The following is an 18,169-nucleotide window of genomic DNA, read 5'->3' as shown; positions in this document are numbered from 1 at the left end:
AATTCAATGATCTGTTAGGTCATTATTTTAAGAGGATTATAATATGTTTGAATTGTTTACCAGCTTTAACCCTGTGTTTTTGATTTTCAGAGGTGCCTCCTAAAATGGGCTTAACCCCCCCACCCCCCCACCCCACCCCTCATCAACGAATTTGATTACCTCCACCGCTAGTGGTTGTAGCAGAGATTCAACTACCTGTTATCCAGTCCAAAGTAAATCTCACTCAGTTCAACTCATCCAACGTAATCACACCTATTGTTTTTAGGGTTTCTCATTGTCACAATGCACATACAGCTATTGACTGAATGGGCACTAAAGCTTAATGCCGGATTAACCTACTATCTTTATCTTTTATGGCACTCTTTAATGGCTCTCTGGAAACCATTTGCTATAAGAGATCAGAACATTGCCACTAATTAAAGTGATACGGTTTAAGATTATTTTTTTTCCCCATCTACTGCATTTGAAATTATTCCCATCAATATATAAAACAAAATAATAAACTGAAAGTAAGAAAATATATACAAATACCAGCAAAACTGAGTTTTCAGGTATGTAATAGTATAGCAGCATAGCAATCTTTTATATAAGGTCTATGCAATATGCATATATTATATATGTATATATATTCTAATCTTTGCATATTTTTCAACTGATTGGCTGCATAATGTAAGAAGCCTGATTATTATGAGCTACTAAACTAGAAACTGAGCCAACGGGAGGGGTGTGAGGTGCAAAAGTAAAAGAAAAAAATAATAAAACCGTGTGACTCAGCCACTCTGTATCACAGTATGTGCCGTGAGCGCATTTCCACATATAAATCAGTTCAATGTTCTTTGTACAAGACATCGGATGGCTTTTTAAAATGATGATGTGAATTTGATGACACCTATTGGGGTGAGGGGCGGGGGCACAAATCTATAATCCCACCTAGGGTTCAAGGCCTATTGGAAGGTCTATATGTGGGACATTCATTTCTTGTTGCGCCTTGTTAGACATTCTGCCCGTGTGACACCTCGGGGCTAATTGATGATGATGATAAAGAGCACTTGCTTATTGATCCCTTTTGACAATGAGACGCCTTTTCATATGGTCCTGTTAATTGCAATAGATTGGATTGCTGCGACAAGACAAAACAGATCACGCTTCTTGGCTCGCTGTGTGTTAAAGTCTGCATTCCCTGCAATCACAAGCACGTGTGTGTGTGTGTGTATTTTCTCAGCAGGTAATGCAATTTCTGCTAAGTCCTTGAGCTGTCCAGCACGGTGTGTTCTCAATGTGTCGCGTGTGACATATGTGCAGGCATGTGTATTGATTGAGGGGAAAGCGCAATTAGATTGCAAAGAACCTTACAGGCAAGCCTCCTTCATGCTACCATCGTGCCTTTTCGTCCTCCCCATGCTTATTTGCTTCTCATGCTTTCTAATAGCTTTGTTTTTATGGTACTTCCTGCATATTGGATTTTAAGGTGTTCTTTTATGGATCTATATCCGTGCGTTTTCATCCATACTAATAAAGAGAAACAGAGACATTGATAGTCTTGACAGGACACGAGTAAAAACTATGACCTATTTGTATTATATCTTATGTTGAATTGGTGGTTCGATAAAAGATAATAATAATAAAAAACGCTCACACATAGCCAGACAATTAGTTAGGCCTTTAACACCATTAGGAAGAACGAGTAGACAGATTTGACAAATTCTTCATTGTGTGAGAGATATCTCACTTTTTAAATATGAGTTAAAAATCTGTATGTGTGCACTCTTAAAACAGAACAAGTAACCCAATTATCAATCAAAAATGTAACGATCCACTTTATGTGTCAATTTGACCCAACTTTCTGGGTTATTTTATACAAAATGACCCAATCTTTTGAGCCAAGTAAAGGATCTGACCAATATTTATGAGCTGTTTTACACTAAAAAAACAATTTCTTGACTCAAAATTGGATCAAATTGACCCAAGTAGAGAATGGATCCATTTTTGACCCATAGTTGAGTTCTTTTTCACCCAACTGTTTTTATAGTGTGTAAAATGAATGCTCTTTTAATTACATGAAATTCTTTTCAACAAGTTTTCGTTTTATAGCAAGCACCACTTCAACAAGTGCTTCTCTAAAGTACTACCATCATGAATAACATTAAAATGTAGGAACACTGTATAGTAGCTAGTAAGTCTTCATCAAAAATAAGAAAGAGGTTTTATTCTTAAACATTTTCAATATCATTGTAAGTCACTGTAAGATGAAAATAATAAAAAGTGTACCTAAATAATGTTTGGAAAACTAGCATTTCTAAATGATTAAATACAAATGTATTGTACTTAAAAGTTAAATACAACTGAACTTAAGTGCTGTACTGTGTGTGTTTTTTTTTTTCCAATTCAAACATCCTGCATGTGTAGCTACAAGCTGCATTCTAATACATTTGTGGTTGTATGCCGTGTTTTAAATCTTGTAATTAATTCACTGATTCTTTTGCATACCATTAGAAGGAGCCCCCGTATCACCAATGGTCGTCGTTCTACACTTTGAGAATCACTATGTTTATGTATGTGCGTATAAGTGCGAATCATGTGCGTATATATACATAGAGTGGCATATTCGCCATTGAGACAGAAAATGACGTGAAAATGCTGTGGAGAAATTAATGTATTCAAATTAGGCTTTTTTAGCGAGTGGGAACATAAGATAGTCGCCACACATACAAGTATAGTTTCTGTACTCAAACAACCAAGATTCCTACGTAGTTTGTGAAGTAGTGTTAATTTAGTCAACAAAACTAACCAAAAATCATTTTGTTCTGCTAGCCATGTGACCCCCCCCCCCCCCCCCCCCCGTTCCTCCCAGCCCCCAACCTCCCCCATGTCCACATCATGTACAAACATGGGACAGACAGGAGGTGGATTCACGGTGAAAGGTAAAAAATAAAAGTAAATTATGGTTATATCGTAACATTAATCCAACAGCTATAACGTTCCAACAATAATGTTAAGACTACTGCTAACTAATGCTGGCTAACATACTAGCTCATAGCATGTAGTCATAGTAGCCACTTGTTGATATACTGTAATTGTGTGTCAAGTTGTGACAAAAAGATGAGAGAAAATTTTATGTGAAATTCTTTTAGATCCAAAATATTCAACATAATCTGCTGACAAAAAAAATAAAATAAAAAATAAACAGGGGTAAAATGATTGTCCTGATTAAAAATAGACTAAAACGTTGACAGTTTTTGTTGACTAAAACTAAATGAATAAAGTTACGTTTTCTTGGACTAAAATGAAGACTAAAATGATAGATTTATAGTTGACTAAAAATTGACTAAATAAAAACGAGATGAGAACTATGATGAAAACTAACAAGCGTGATTGACACTGGACTAAAACTGAGACTACATTTTAAAATGGTGCAAAACACACACCAATGTTTCGTTCAAACGAGGTACCCCGATTGCGTTTATATGACCAAATATTCGGGTTAAAAAAAAAGGCGAAACCCAGGGGTCTTATTCCGTTTTTTGAAAACCCGAATAAGAGCATATTCGTCATATCCTTTTTTAAATTTTTATTATTATTATTTTTTTAACTACATCTGTTGCAGCCCTGTATCAAATGGCACAGGTTGCTGACCACTGGGGTAAGTTGTAGATAATGGCTTTTGGAGTAGTTCTACCCTGGATCAAAAGAATTTCTGTTTAAAAAAAAACAAAAAAAACTTTACATCCTTATTAGGGTCACAGGTGAGCCGAGCCTATCCCAGCTAACTTAAGGCGAGAGGCGGGGTGCACCCAGGTCCCAACGAACTGAAATCATTGCTGCTTGCTCATTGATTTTCCCGGTAACAAATGTTTAAGCCTCAGTGGCTCGCGCTCACTCTACTTGCTCTACATCTCGTTTTGTCCTCTAGGTTGTGCTTTCCTCTTGCCAAGCCACCTCCCCCCCAGCTTCTCACCATCAAAGTCAATGTTGCCATCTTTGTTTAGGTCAATGTCACCGAGGATCTCCTCCAACTCGCCCTTCTTCAGCTTCTCGCCAAGGAGGGTCTTCATGCCATCCTTCAGCTCCTCAAGCGTGATCTTACCATCCCCATTTGAGTCAAACTGCAAATGAAAGTCAAACCAAAGATGTAGAGGATTAGACAGAGAGAGGATGAGAGAACAAAAGTAAACTTTCTACTGGGATAAACAGAGCACAAACAACAGCGAGGGTTTTAGAGGTTATTAAAAGCCACATTAAAAAGCCAATTAGTGTTCTTCAGATGAGGAGGAAAACGATTGGATGTTGTGGGGAACTCTGTGAGGTCTCGAGAAAGCTGCAAACAGCTTAAATCTGCAGATGGGGCAATGCTGACTCATGACGTGTTAGTCCTGAAGTGAGAACATCTTTGGAAGTGAGGAAGGGGCTGGAAATTCGTTCTCATTTGAACACACGCTGCCTGGAGTCACTCGATCATGTGTCTCTCCTTTGACTGATTATTTATGCTGCTGCTGAGCTGACAATGACGCAAGAAACACTCCACACGAAGACATATGACCAATGCTGTGTTGGAAAAAAAAAGTGTTAATAAGCAGGACTGAGAGCAACATACTGAAGCTGAAGCTATATATTTGGTGTTGGCACAATTAGGCTGCAATCACATGAAAATGTGTGAAGTCTGAAGGCAAGGCATCAATTAGAAGGGAAGCCTTTGATTGACAAATGATTTTCTGGAATAATAATTGAATTAAATATAAAAAAAATAGTGAATTAACTATTAAAATAAATATTTACTAAATAAATACTACAATAATAAATATTAAAGTCTAAAGTTTAAAAATGGTTAATTTGTACGGAAGCGTATTGCATTCACAAGTCCTGTTTTTCTGACTAATTTTTTGGGAGAGCTTTCTTTTTTTGAATATATTTTTTGTTTTTTTTAATCCTCTGTTTTACTGAATATTTTTTTTAATGTTTTTTGAGTAATTTTCCCCTGTTTTATAAAATAATTATTTTTCTGTCTTTCAGAATATTTTTTTCTCCAGTTTTTCTGAATATTTTTTTTAAAGGGGTTTTTCCTCAGAGATTAGAGAACAAACCACAATACAGTATACACATTCATTCCTTTATTGAGAGCCAGTAAGTAAACATGACCATCTTATTGCATATGGAGGTATGCGGGAAAGTGTCCGCCTCCGCTATTAGCGAGTCTGCAACAAGTCACTTGGAGTTCAGAGGTAAAAAAAAAACAAAAAAACAAAACATCAGCTCTGTATTTTTTTTTAATGGTTTTCGTTTTTGTTTTTTCAAATAATGTTCCCCGTTTTTCTCCCCCCAAAAATTTGTCAGCCTGTTTTTTCAGAATATTTTTTGACAGAAAAAAAATTCAGTAAAACAGAAAAAAATATTCAGAAAAACTGGGGGAAAACAACAAAGCTCCCCCCAAAATATAGTCAGATAAACAGGTGTTTTTTTCCCAAGTGAATGCAATACGCTTCCGTAAATTTGACAATATTAACTTCATTTATTTATTTATTTGCCAATAATCTAAAAGAAGGTTATACAATTGTGAAAATCAAACCATTTTAACCATGGGAGCTTGTTTGCTAAATGGGAATCAACTGTGATTCCAATACCACACATCTTTCTTATGCCTACACATTTTTGAACCACGAAAATAAAGGAAGTCAAGTCCCCCCGGATGAACAAAAAACGTATGTATTTTGCTGCTCAATTCACATATCACAAACGCAATATTAATCAGAATCCGTGTTTAGACTACCGGGGCACACAGAACATATAATTGTAAAGGAAAAATTGACTTCCTGGTCCTATGACTTTCAGTGCCACGACGAGCTAGCGGTGCTAGCCATCAGCTAGCTCGCTAGCTCTCCGGACCGGGCTACTTTAGTCACCTCCTCACTTGGTGTTTTGTCGGTTTATGGGTTCACATAAAGACATTTCAGGTAAAGTCAACCACTTTTGAAACATGTTGGCACTTGTCACTCAGCTTGTGATCACATTACATGACAGACATTTCAGCACATACAGTTTTTGCTAGTTATACTGTATAGCAATAATACTTTGCAATACAACATATTACACAAGCCTGAATAACAAAATACATAACAGTAGTAAATTCAAACGACAACTACATAGTCAAATAAATTGTGACTGATCCTGGATGCTGCCAGTTATTCCACATACTTTACAGTTGGTGAAAACCATTGGCACTCACATTCATAATCATAACTATGTACACTTCTTTTGGCAGGAAAGCCTGAGGAGCCCACACAAGCATAAGAGAACCGGAAAACTCCACACCGATATTTGAACTTTGGGACCTCTCAGCTGTCAAGTTGATATGCTACTAACCACTAATCCATTGCACCTGCCCTGCTTCCGTACATGTTATCATGGTAAGTTTGATTACAGCTCCACATAAATTTTTGTGGTACAGTAAGGCACTGTTTGCATGGAGTATTCTCAGTGTATTGAGAGCACATTTAAATACAGTACAGAAAACCTCTTCTTTGTAGCATTAAGGGACAAACCAGTCAAACAAAATCATAAACGTGTTAGTGGATGTAATAAAGACCTCAGAAAATGTGATCCTATTTGATGCATGAGACTATATTCCCAAAAAGGCTCGCGCGATATAAATCAAGAGCACAGTGAGCGCACTGCATATCAAGCATTCTTTAATATTTATTAGCACAGAACACACCTTAAGTCAGTGTCGTCTAGTCCAATCGGCAGTTATCATTAATACCCCCACGAGAGGCTTGCTTACAAATTCTGGAAAATAGCCTAATTTGTCTTGCTTGGTCACCGTCATTTCATGATTTTTGCTTGGAAGAGAAGGTAGGACTTCAAAATCTTGGTTCTTGGACTTGCACAGCTGTGCATTTCGTACCTGGGCCTTTCCCGACTTAATCCACCTTTTAAAACCAACACTATTATGATGCAATTATAGAATTATAAAAAAAATCTATACTATACAAAATCAAACTGTTCCACTTAATCAGGTAGCAGATTAGAATCAATATTATTCTAACAATGTGACAAGCACATAAAAAAAAATAAAAAAAATTAAAAATTAAACACCCAATCCCAAATCTGGCAGCATCCTCCATGTTGGATTTGTCAATGACAGCGGGAGTAGATAGAAACAGATGCTTATTATGCAATTATTGGCAATTTATTATTATATTATATTATTAGTATGGGATTTTTTTTAAATAGGTTTTAGGTGAACTAATGAATACACACACACTCGCACGCACATACACGTACTCACCCACATACAAAAAAAAAAAAAAATAAAATAAATAATATATATATAAAAAAAAAGAAAAAAGAGAGCAATGATGACATGTCAAATCGAATGAACAATACTGAGCTCTCCAGAAAAAAAGAAAGAAAAGAAACAGCTGCTTATTTCCTTTAGAGGAAGCCTTTTTGTCCAACCTACTCACACAAGTCAGATCCACACACTTTGCGATGGTATCGGGATGGTTCTAAGCTGTCTGTGGTCCTCACCTGTTTAAAGGCACAGCGGAGCTCCTTGAGCCCAACCATGTGAGCCGTCTCAGCCAGCATCCTCGGGCCCATTAACTGGCAGAAGTCATCAAAGTCCACGTGGCCACCCCCTGCAGAAGGACAGAGCAAACTAACTACGCTAGCATGCGCAGGTGGGCAACATTAACATTGTTTATGCTGAACAAAAACAAAAGCGATGACATTTTTACTGCACATGAATCTGTTTTAATGTGATGGCTTTTGGCCACCTGAGGGCAGTAGAACAAACTGATGGCACAGCAACAAGTCAAACTTTCCCTTAATGTGGCTATAAGCAAACAAATGCTTATTTGAACAACATTAGCTCTCAATGTGGTTCCACCCACTTGATTATTTACTCTCCGTTTGGATTTATCAGAGAAAATACTGTAACTACTTTTCAACTGCTGAATACTACAATGTGCTGTTAATCTTATAATATAGACAGGCAAAGGATGCTTCCAGTAAAATAGAACTGAAAATGATCAATTACAGGATCACATTTTTGTAAATATTTATTAGTGTATATTTTAATTCGCCATCCTGCCTTTGTTTTGGTGCAAAAATACACACATACCCAGTTTCTAGTGTACATCAAAAATTAAATACTTTATGTACACTTGAGCATATCTTGAAAGGTTAATTGATGCTGATAACTGATACTGTTCGGGGTTAGAGGGAACTTGAGCCTATCTCAACTGACTTTGGCAAAAGGCAGATTTCAGATGGGGCTGGTCGCCAGTGATGGGAAAATGAAGCTTCATGAAGCACTTGCGATACTTTTTGACTCCTCAAGATGGCACTCATGATTCAAAGATGCAATGCAAATGTAATCAATTTTGATTGCACTTGCCTTTATTTTTAAACCAAGAACACCATCTAGAGGAGTCAAAAAGTATCGCAAATGCTTCGTGAAGCTTCATTTTGCCATCACTACTGGTCGCCACTCAATCAATTACAGGGCAGTGAGAGCACAAAAAGAGACAGACAAGCTTTCACACTCACGTTCACACCACCACTGAGTGTGAACTGATCTCAGGCGAGTATATTGTTACACTATCAGTGACTAGGGCAGATAAAATATGTAGCCTGGCACTTTTTTTCTTCCGAAGAAGATTCGTAGTATTGTGGGAATTGGAGAAGAAGAATATCAGATTGGTGTCAGAAAATATTTACAGTATTTTAAAATAATAGTATATTATAGTATTTTAGACTTTTCCGACACGCCTTTAGGCACTCCTGGAGAGATTTTTCTGTGATTCACCGTTGCTTGGTTGTCATGGTAATCTTGAGGTCTTTAAAACGGGACCCCTTAATGACACCATCAATTTTGGAATAATTGAAAAATTCGCAAGAAGCCAGAGGTTGCTCCGGCATGGCTATGTTTTTCTCAGCCAGGAGCTGCCGGATGCTCAGGGCATGAAGAAGACCGTTGAAACGTAGGGCTGCTCGATTATGAAGAAAATATTAATCACGTAATAATTGAAATCACGATTAGGACGATCATTTATTTTTTGGTACAAAACAAGAAAATGTAGAATTATGCAAGTTCCTTTTGGATTAGGGGTGTGAATTGCCTAGTAACTGTATCTAGTATCACGATTCATAGGTCATGATTCGATTCGATACCGATTAATCCCGATACGAATCTATAAATTAATTATTGCGATTTAAAAAAAAACCCCTCACATTTAGAAAATACTAATCAGTAAACTTGTACATGTACGCTGTAAGATTTGTATGAAAATGTATTTATTTATCTGAAAATTCAGGCTTATAAGTGAGCCACTGCATTTAAAAAACAGGTTGCAGTCTGTTTCATGTTTGAACAGAACTGAAATAAAATATTAAGGCTTGATGTTCCATTAATATGACATGCTTAATGTGTGAATCCTATCCCTAAGTAAAACGTTTTGTTGAATATTTCCATAAAAAATTGATGTTTGAAAATCGATTCGGCCGCATATCGAATCGATTCGAGAATTGCGTGCTGTAATATCGCGATATATTGCCCAATCGATTTTTTATAACACCCCTATTTTGGATGAAACAAAATGTATTAAATTAGTTGTTTAAAAAAAAAAAGGTGAAAATGTATAAATTTAAGCAACTCAAAATTAGCTGATTTTGTAATTGTGGAGTGTAATAATTGAAATTGTAATTGAATAATTGCACAACCCTAGTGAAATGTCCACAAGATTTGGCCCACAAGGGGAAAACTTGTAGTTCTTACAGTAGCTTGGGAAATATATCTTTTGTGACACCAGTTCGGGACCTTTTCTGACATACCTCGTACATTGGAAATAAGCAGAATGATATTCTAAGCAGTTGAGACTTCATTGGTGTTCTCTCATCCAGTATTTCAGTCTCATAATAGTTGTACTGTAGTTTTGTGGATGCCTGAACAAAAGCACTGCTTCTGCTCAGCGATTATTTGCACTGTTACTCTGTTTTTGGTAGGCTGCTACTTCCTACAGAGGGCTTGTGTTATTTGACAAAACCAAGACCCAAGTGAAGATGTAGACTTTTTTCACTAGCTTTGCAGGCTAAACACTAGTTTGCCAGTGACTGGTTAGCTGCCATATGTTGTCATGTGATTGAATGTTGTTTTTTTCTTCTTATGGTGACAGTCAATCACAGAACTGATTGTTTGACACTGGTTTCACTCGATAAGCTTTGTGGCCATTGAATGATTAAAATGTTGTGTTGCTCCCCACTATAGTTGACTTGCAGCAGCAAATCTAAATGGTAATTAAAAAAAAACAGCAGCTGAAAAACTCTGAAATATGAGACAGCCAATTATATGATTTTCAGCCAGCAAATGATTTTCTTAGTTGCCCTAAAGGGAAGGTGGGGTATATTTTTCTTTCGCTCGACACTTGTGGAGCAGCAGTCTGAAAGAAGAGTCCTGGCGCTGCACAAGAATTCCTTTGCTTTAAGTGGGTCAACCTATAATCACGTCTTGAGAGAAAATATTTTTCTCATTGAGAGTGCTTGACTGGTTATGGAAAAAATATATCGTGATTTCATAGCATAGGGATTTATCAAAGAACTAAGCCTGTTCTCCCTCCCATGCTTGTGTCCCATGTATTGTTCATTTACATGCACTGTCCCGACTGAATAAAAGGGGGGGGTGGGGGTGTTGATGTTACCTGCTCTCGTCGTAAAATCCATCCAAGCGTTAAAATGATTGAAAACATGCCAAGTAGAGAGTAGTTACAGAGATATAGAAAAACATCTGGACACTGGTCCTCGGAGATTACGGCTAAGATTCTCTGCCGTCATGATTACTGGCCTGTTTTGTTTGTGAGCAGTATTGTTCAGGAGAATAAATGCTTTGATGCATGCTATTTTTTAGGGGTGGGCCCCAAAAATCGATTCTCATAAGAATCGCCATTCTCATTTAATACGATTCAGAATCGATTTTAAATGTCCCAAAATCGTTTTAATTTAAATTATTTTATACTGTCTTCCCTTTGTTTGTGTGTGCCGTTATTGGGAGCGCTGTTCATGTTGTACCCGTTTTGGCCACTTAAAGGCAATGTGGTTCCACGCGGTCAGATGCACTGTTAAGTTGTAACCACATTAGAGAGTAGAAGGAAAAAGTCACGATCAAGTTATTCCAATAAAAGTTGTTTTTTTGCAGCGTGGAGCCATTCTTTGAGTGATAAAAGTGCCGCGAGTGGCGCACTAGTTAGCATTAGCAAGTCAGACAGGACTAGATCATTACGATTCCTTAAAAATCTATAACTTGAAACAAAAATCATTGTCAATCAAATCGTTCTTAATCGAAAATCTATTCTGAATCGAATCGCACACCCAAAAATCGGAAACAAATCAAATCGTGAGACATTCAAAGATTCCCACCCCTACTATTTTTCAATCCTGTGTAACGTTTTACACGATGCATTACAAATAAAGTGAAACAACGAGTCATACCGATCATGTTTAAAGGATTGCGTCACCCAGTTAAGGTGACAACTAAATAAAATGAAGACAAAATTGCCTGAACTGGGTCACATCTTAGCTATTAGTATTTGCTTCTATTGTTATCTATTGATTCATTAAGCAAACAGGTATGATATAAGGTCCAATACAATAGCTCTGCTCTCAAAATTGGCCTTTACCCATATACATTTGCTTAGGTTTATCCGTCTTAGACTCGTACATGCTTGTCATCATTTTTATGCCATCCAGGGAAACCATGGAATATTTTTCATTCATTTCCCATCTCACAGTAGACATATTTATATATTTTATGTTTGTGACAACTATATTTGTGATTTTTTAACATGGACCAATAACATCCCTTTATTCAATTCTGATGGCATTGAAGATTTCGGACAAGTTGACGTTATTATCCCGATTCTTTTATATCTATCATAAACAATTGGGGAATGCCATATGCGATGCACTCTGGTCATCTATGGCATGTATAAATATTGTATTGAATCTCGCAAGATTATACATATCCATCCATCTATTTTTTTGTGTATTCAGTGCATTATTAATGAGAATTTCGCATTTTGAATCAACCATAGAACATATCAATGCTATATTAAGAAAAAATAACCCCATACATACAGTATAGATTTTGAAGGAATCTCCTCTTTTGGAATATCAAGGGCACACACGCTAATCCGTTTTATACTGCCTCTCTTTGGGACCATGTTTATTGATGTCACATTGTCCGAATTCAGAAGGTAGAAGCTGAACAATTCAATGCAAGGCCTGATTCTGTTTGAGGGGAAAGAAGCAAAGGCAGCCACAACTGTGGCCACCGAGAGGGAATATCTCAACATACGCTTTCAACATGCAGAGTCACAATCATATAGCACCGCACGTGCAGGGTGAGGGCCATTAATCAGTCTGCAAAAAATGCCTCCAATGTCCCCGGCTTCAAAGACAAACATCAATTCCGCACAGTGGCATAAAAAAAAAAGAAAAAGAAAAGAGCGCAACGCACACGTCAACAGTCTCGACACATTACACGTTACGCACACTTGCTCACCTTAGATGGACCAATCAGTCATTGGATGACACATCTGGAATGAAAAGAAGTGCACGCACACACACCCCTAACAAAGCCGAACAAATTAATACGCACATCTCATCTTGATCTGCTGGATGATCTCGATCAGTTCCATCTCTGTGGGCATGTAGCCCATAGTCCGCATGCAGTCAGCAATGTCTTTGTAATGGATGAAGCCATCCGCATCGTAGTCAAACTCCTTGAAGGCTTCTCGTAACTCTAGCACGCACACACACACACACACACACACACACACACACATGATCTTTAAAATAGTGTCATAACAAAAAGAAACTCAAAAAATGTAAATGCAAGGCATGTCAATTCAACGGACCTGGAAATAACAAACCCCAGAATTAACAGATAGACAGCACATAGGCTATGTACTGTACATATATACAGTTAGTACCTTTCCAGAATTGGCCGCAATTTGCCACAGCGCCGGTAAACGTGCCATGAGCCTGGTCACGTGTTTCGGGCTTACGCTGGTTTCTTGTCATAGATCAACATACTGTACTTGCAACATAGTAAAAAGCGAGCTCGTGGAGCAGCCATGTTGGAAAGGGCGATTTTTTTTTTCTTCTTCTTCTTTTTTCTTCCTGGAGAGCTCAGTATTGTTCATTCGGTAACTTTACCGATTTGACATGTCATCATCATTGCTCTCTTTTTTTTAAATATAAATTATAATTATTATTTTTTTATTTTGCATGTGGGTGAGTATGTGTGTGTGCGTGCGTGCGTGCGTGTGTGGAAAGGGCGACTTTTTTATTTATTTTTCTTCTTTTTTCTTCCTGGAGAGCTCAGTATTGTTCATTCGGTAACTTTACCGATTTGACATGTCATCATCATTGCTCTCTTTCTTTTTTTTTAATATAAATTATAATTATTATTTTTTTATTTTGTATGTGGGTGAGTATGTGTATGTGCGTGCGTGTGTGGAAAGGGCGACTTTTTTTCTTTTTTTTTTCTTCTTCTTTTTTCTTCCTGGAGAGCTCAGTATTGTTCATTCGGTAACTTTACCGATTTGACATGTCATCATCATTGCTCTCTTTCTTTTTTTTTAATATAAATTATAATTATTATTTTTTTATTTTGTATGTGGGTGAGTATGTGTATGTGCGTGCGTGTGCGGAAAGGGCGACTTTTTTTTTTTTCTTCTTCTTCTTTCTTCCTGGAGAGCTCAGTATTGTTCATTCGGTAACTTTACCGATTTGACATGTCATCATCATTGCTCTCTCTTTTTTTTTTAATATAAATTATAATTATTTTTATTTTTATTTTGTATGTGTATGTTCGTGCGTGTGTGGAAAGGGCGACTTTTCCATTAAAAGCATTGCATGCATAAAGGTATAAATAACACAGCATTTGCTCTGGCCCTTTGGGACCCTGTGTTGGGCTAGCTATTTCACCCAATTTGTATTTTTGGTCGTATCCTGATAACAGTATCTGTCTTACTATTTACTGTTCCACACTATAAAAAATGACTGCTGTGAAAAAAAGGACATTAAAACAATGAAGCTGTGCTGGGTTGAGACATTAATGCATAAGCAGTTCGGTCAACACGTCTCCGGGCAGATCAACTTCCCTCCCTCCTTGTAAAAGTCTTGTATCTAATGAGAACAGTTTGAGAGCTCTTTGCACTTGGCTCCAAGCTTAAGGGCAGAATATTGAAATGAGATTGAGATCAGGCGGCGCCTCTGGAACACAATAAAAAGACTTGATTCACCATACTGTTCTGACAGATGTGATCTTAAGATCGACTGCTGCGTAGAAGCAGAATTACATATCTTCACAGAAGTAAATCTCAGCATGATTGTCAAAGTTCAGTGATGCAATTGACAGGTGGCTGCCCCCGTCACACAAATGCCATCTTACCATCTAACTCCAGGGGCATCAGCTCTCGCTCCTATGCAGCACAAGGAGGAAAGACACATTTAGTTACAAGACAAAATTGGACTACAATATATAAAAATAAAAAAAAATCAAGGTGACTTCAAGAGGTCAAATTCTCTTGAGAAACACAATGGAGGTAAATATGGTGCAAAACTAACTTGTAAAAAAACATCTAAATTTGTATCTGTAAAAGTCGTGATTTATACCTGTAAAAAAAATGTGTATCTGTAAAAAAAAAAATGTGTATGTGTAAAAAATTTTTGTATCTGTAATAAAAATTTGTACCTGTAAAAAAAAAATTGTATCTGTAATAAAAATTTGTACCTGTAAAAAAAATGTGTATGTGTAAAAAAAAATTGTATCCGTAAAAAACAAATTTGTACCTGTAAAAGTCATGATTTGTACCTTTACAAAAAAAAAAATTGTACCTGTACTGAAAGTGTAAATTTTTATCTGTAAAAGTTGTGATTTGTACTTGTAGAAATGACAACTTGTAGTCAAAGAAGCCGCCACTAGGAGTCACAAGTAGTGATGGCAAAATGAAGCTTCATGAAGCATTTGCGATACTTTTTGACTCCTCTAGATGGTGCTCTTGGTTTAAAAATAAAGGCAAGTGCAATAAAAATTGATTACATTTGCATTGCATCTTTGAATCATGAGTGCCATCTTGAGGAGTCAAAAAGTATCGCAAGTGCTTCATGAAGCTTCATTTTCCCATCACTAGTCACAAGTGTTTTTTCTGCTGCTGTCCAGTGACGTGAGTTTTGCACCAAATATACCGTAGCGGTATACAGGTACAAATCATGACTTTTACAGGTACAAATTTGTTTTTACAGATACAAATTTTTTTTACAGGTACAAATTTTTACTACAGATACAATTTTTTTTACACATACACTTTTTTTTTTTTTTACAGGTACAAATTTTTACTACAGATACAATTTTTTTTTACACATACACTTTTTTTTATTTTACAGGTACAAATTTTTACTACAGATACAATTTTTTTTTACACATACACATTTTTTTTTTACAGGTACACTTTTTTTTACAGGTACAAATCACGACTTTTACAGATACAAATTTAGACTTTTTTTTACAAGTTAGTTTTGCACCATATTTACCTCCATAAAACACCCCAGTGATAATCAGTTTGTGACTCCCAAATTAGAATAACATGCATATCATGTCAGCACAGCCGCACGCTGACAACAGACTCTAATGGGATTTCACCCTGCAACGTTTTTTTCCCCGCATTTGCAAAATGACGCAAGACCATACACACACATACACCAGTCTACAGCCGCATCCTCCAGAGGGACCCGACATACGCTTAGTCTTTGTGCATACAAACACACACACCCACACATAAACAAATGCAATGGTGAGTCGTACAGATTTTTGCTCTGTCGCAGCGACACACAGACACAGAGAGAAATGGCCGCATATGCTTGCCAGCGCAGGAACACAAAACGCATCATTTGCATACGGTCTTGTATGTGAGACGTTCTGTATTCTCTGCTGTATTCTTTTGACATTTGCTCAGGCTGACTCTCCCTCTCTTTCTCTTACTGTCTCACCCAAGCCACCCACCACCACCACACTTTTCATGCAAAGCTGGAAGTCGGGAAGACAAGGTCAACATTAACATGAATTTGGCGCAATTAAGGTGGAGCAAAAAGGTTGAGTTTCACTTATTAAAGAGTTGGTTCGGCGTGTCAAAAAGAGAAGGAATGCATCCTGAGGCAACTCAAAACAAAACAAACTTGTTTTTAAAGAGTGACAAGTGCCTTGTTTGTTGCTCATGAGTGTTAATTGCAAACCATTTGCCTCAGTCCTCAAAACAATTGTCTCATTTGCATATTTTCAAACATGCACTGGATTCAATTTGCATACCGTTTGTAATGTTTATTTCAGATGAATAATCTTATTAAAAGGAACCCCGACTGTCATGACAAGTTTGCCCTATATTATTTATTTGGTTGTTACCAACATAACTATGAGATTCATTTTTCAAAAATCATTTCCAGTTTAATACATTTTGTAGAAACTTTTTTGAACGTACGCCACCATTGTTATTTACGTCGCATAGAAAGGCGGCTGGCTGGCTCTCTGCCGAGCAATGTGAAACGCCTGTAAAGGAAGCAAGGTAAGTCTCGTAGCGTTCCTAAAGAATCAACATGCGATCGGGGGAGTCACCCTCCCCCACGCAGTGTTCTCGTCATTCACCAGACTCATTCAAGAATTTTGATCGTCCATTTAGGAACGCTACCGAGTCTTACCTTGCTTTCTTTATAGGCGTTTCACATTGCTCGGCAACACTGAATATGTTGCGACGTAAATAACAATGGCGGCGTACGTCCAACTAAATTTTCTACTAAATGTATTAAACTGGAAATTATTTTTGAAAAATTAATCTCATAGTCATGTTAGCAACAACCAAATAAATAATATAGAGCGAACATTGTCATGACAGTCGGGGTTCCTTTTAAGATAAGTGCATCTTAAGTGTATATATTAGGGGTGCACCGATCACAAATTTCTGGCTGATCACCGATCTCCGATCTTTTAAAAAGTCTGACCTGCCAATCCCGATTTTTGCCGATTTAATTAATTAATTTATTTTTTATAACAAGCAGCGTACGCCTTCAGAGTTCCAATCTTATTTAATTGGAAAACATTGAACAATATCTGTGAAATAATACGGGTTGTTTTAAGTGCAAAGTAAGTCGTTCTCTGAAATAAAAATGAAAAGCTTATTAGTCATCTCAGCAGAAGAGGACAGTGGCTGACTTTTTCAGACCCTTGAGGAGGGAGATGAGATTGGTGGAAAAGATCGGTTTATATTTAAGGGATTGGCTGACCCCCGATTCCCCAAAACTAAGGAAATCGGGCTTTAGCTTTGCATTACGTGGTATATTGTCCCCTCTTGTGAGCGTAGCATCTCGTCTTAGAGACTCAGCCAGCGACAAGCTTTTGAATCAGCTCCGGTGAAAGGAGAAGAGACGGCATTGACTACATAAGGATGTAGGTCGTGCGCTGTGAATTTCGGCAAAGTCGGCGAATTTGATTAACTTGGTAAAAACAACAGCCAACAGAAGGTAAGGGGCTTTTTTCAAACTAGCGATCTCCAACTTAAGTAAATATCGCGCTCCATGAGTCCCGACTAAATGTGCAACTTCGACTGACAGGTGACCTTCGGTATATATGTGTGTATATACGTATATACATATATATATATATATATATATATATATATATATATATATATATATATATATATATATATATATATATATATATATATATATATATATATATATATATATATATGTATATACGTATATATATATATATATATATATATATATATATATATATATATATATGTATATATATGTGTGTGTATATATATATATATGTGTGTGTATATATATATATATATGTGTGTATATATATATATATATGTGTATATATATATATGTGTGTATACTGTATATATATATATGTATGTATATATATATATATATATATATATATATATATATATATATATATATATATATGTATGTATGTATGTATGTGTGTGTGTTCAATTCGTATAGGGCTACCAATACACAATTTGTCTCCGAAAGCATCATCACATCAACATATGCAAGCGAGGAACATGAAAGCTCACTCGTCCTCGTATAAGACGTATGAAGA

At 36.7% G+C, this 18,169-nt stretch overlaps 1 protein-coding gene across 5 annotated transcripts in view; it reads right to left on the bottom strand.

Moving 5' to 3' along the window:
* cabp4 (calcium binding protein 4) overlaps nt 1-18,169 on the bottom strand; it is a 32,456-nt gene that overhangs the window by 1,121 nt on the left and 13,166 nt on the right. For all 5 annotated transcript variants that reach the window (XM_077571059.1, XM_077571057.1, XM_077571058.1 and 2 more), the window contains 4 exons: nt 14,447-14,477; nt 12,647-12,790; nt 7,522-7,631; nt 3,956-4,103 (listed from right to left, as the gene is read on the bottom strand). In XM_077571059.1, coding sequence (XP_077427185.1) covers nt 3,956-4,103; nt 7,522-7,631; nt 12,647-12,790; nt 14,447-14,477 — 433 coding nt within the window. The remainder of the gene's footprint in view (nt 1-3,955; nt 4,104-7,521; nt 7,632-12,646; nt 12,791-14,446; nt 14,478-18,169) is intronic.

This window comes from Vanacampus margaritifer, chromosome 7 (genome assembly GCF_051991255.1).
Source record: "Vanacampus margaritifer isolate UIUO_Vmar chromosome 7, RoL_Vmar_1.0, whole genome shotgun sequence".
NCBI lineage: Eukaryota > Metazoa > Chordata > Actinopteri > Syngnathiformes > Syngnathidae > Vanacampus > Vanacampus margaritifer.
The sequence above is the reverse complement of the archived record's forward strand: the minus strand, read 5'-3'. Positions and strand labels throughout refer to the sequence as shown.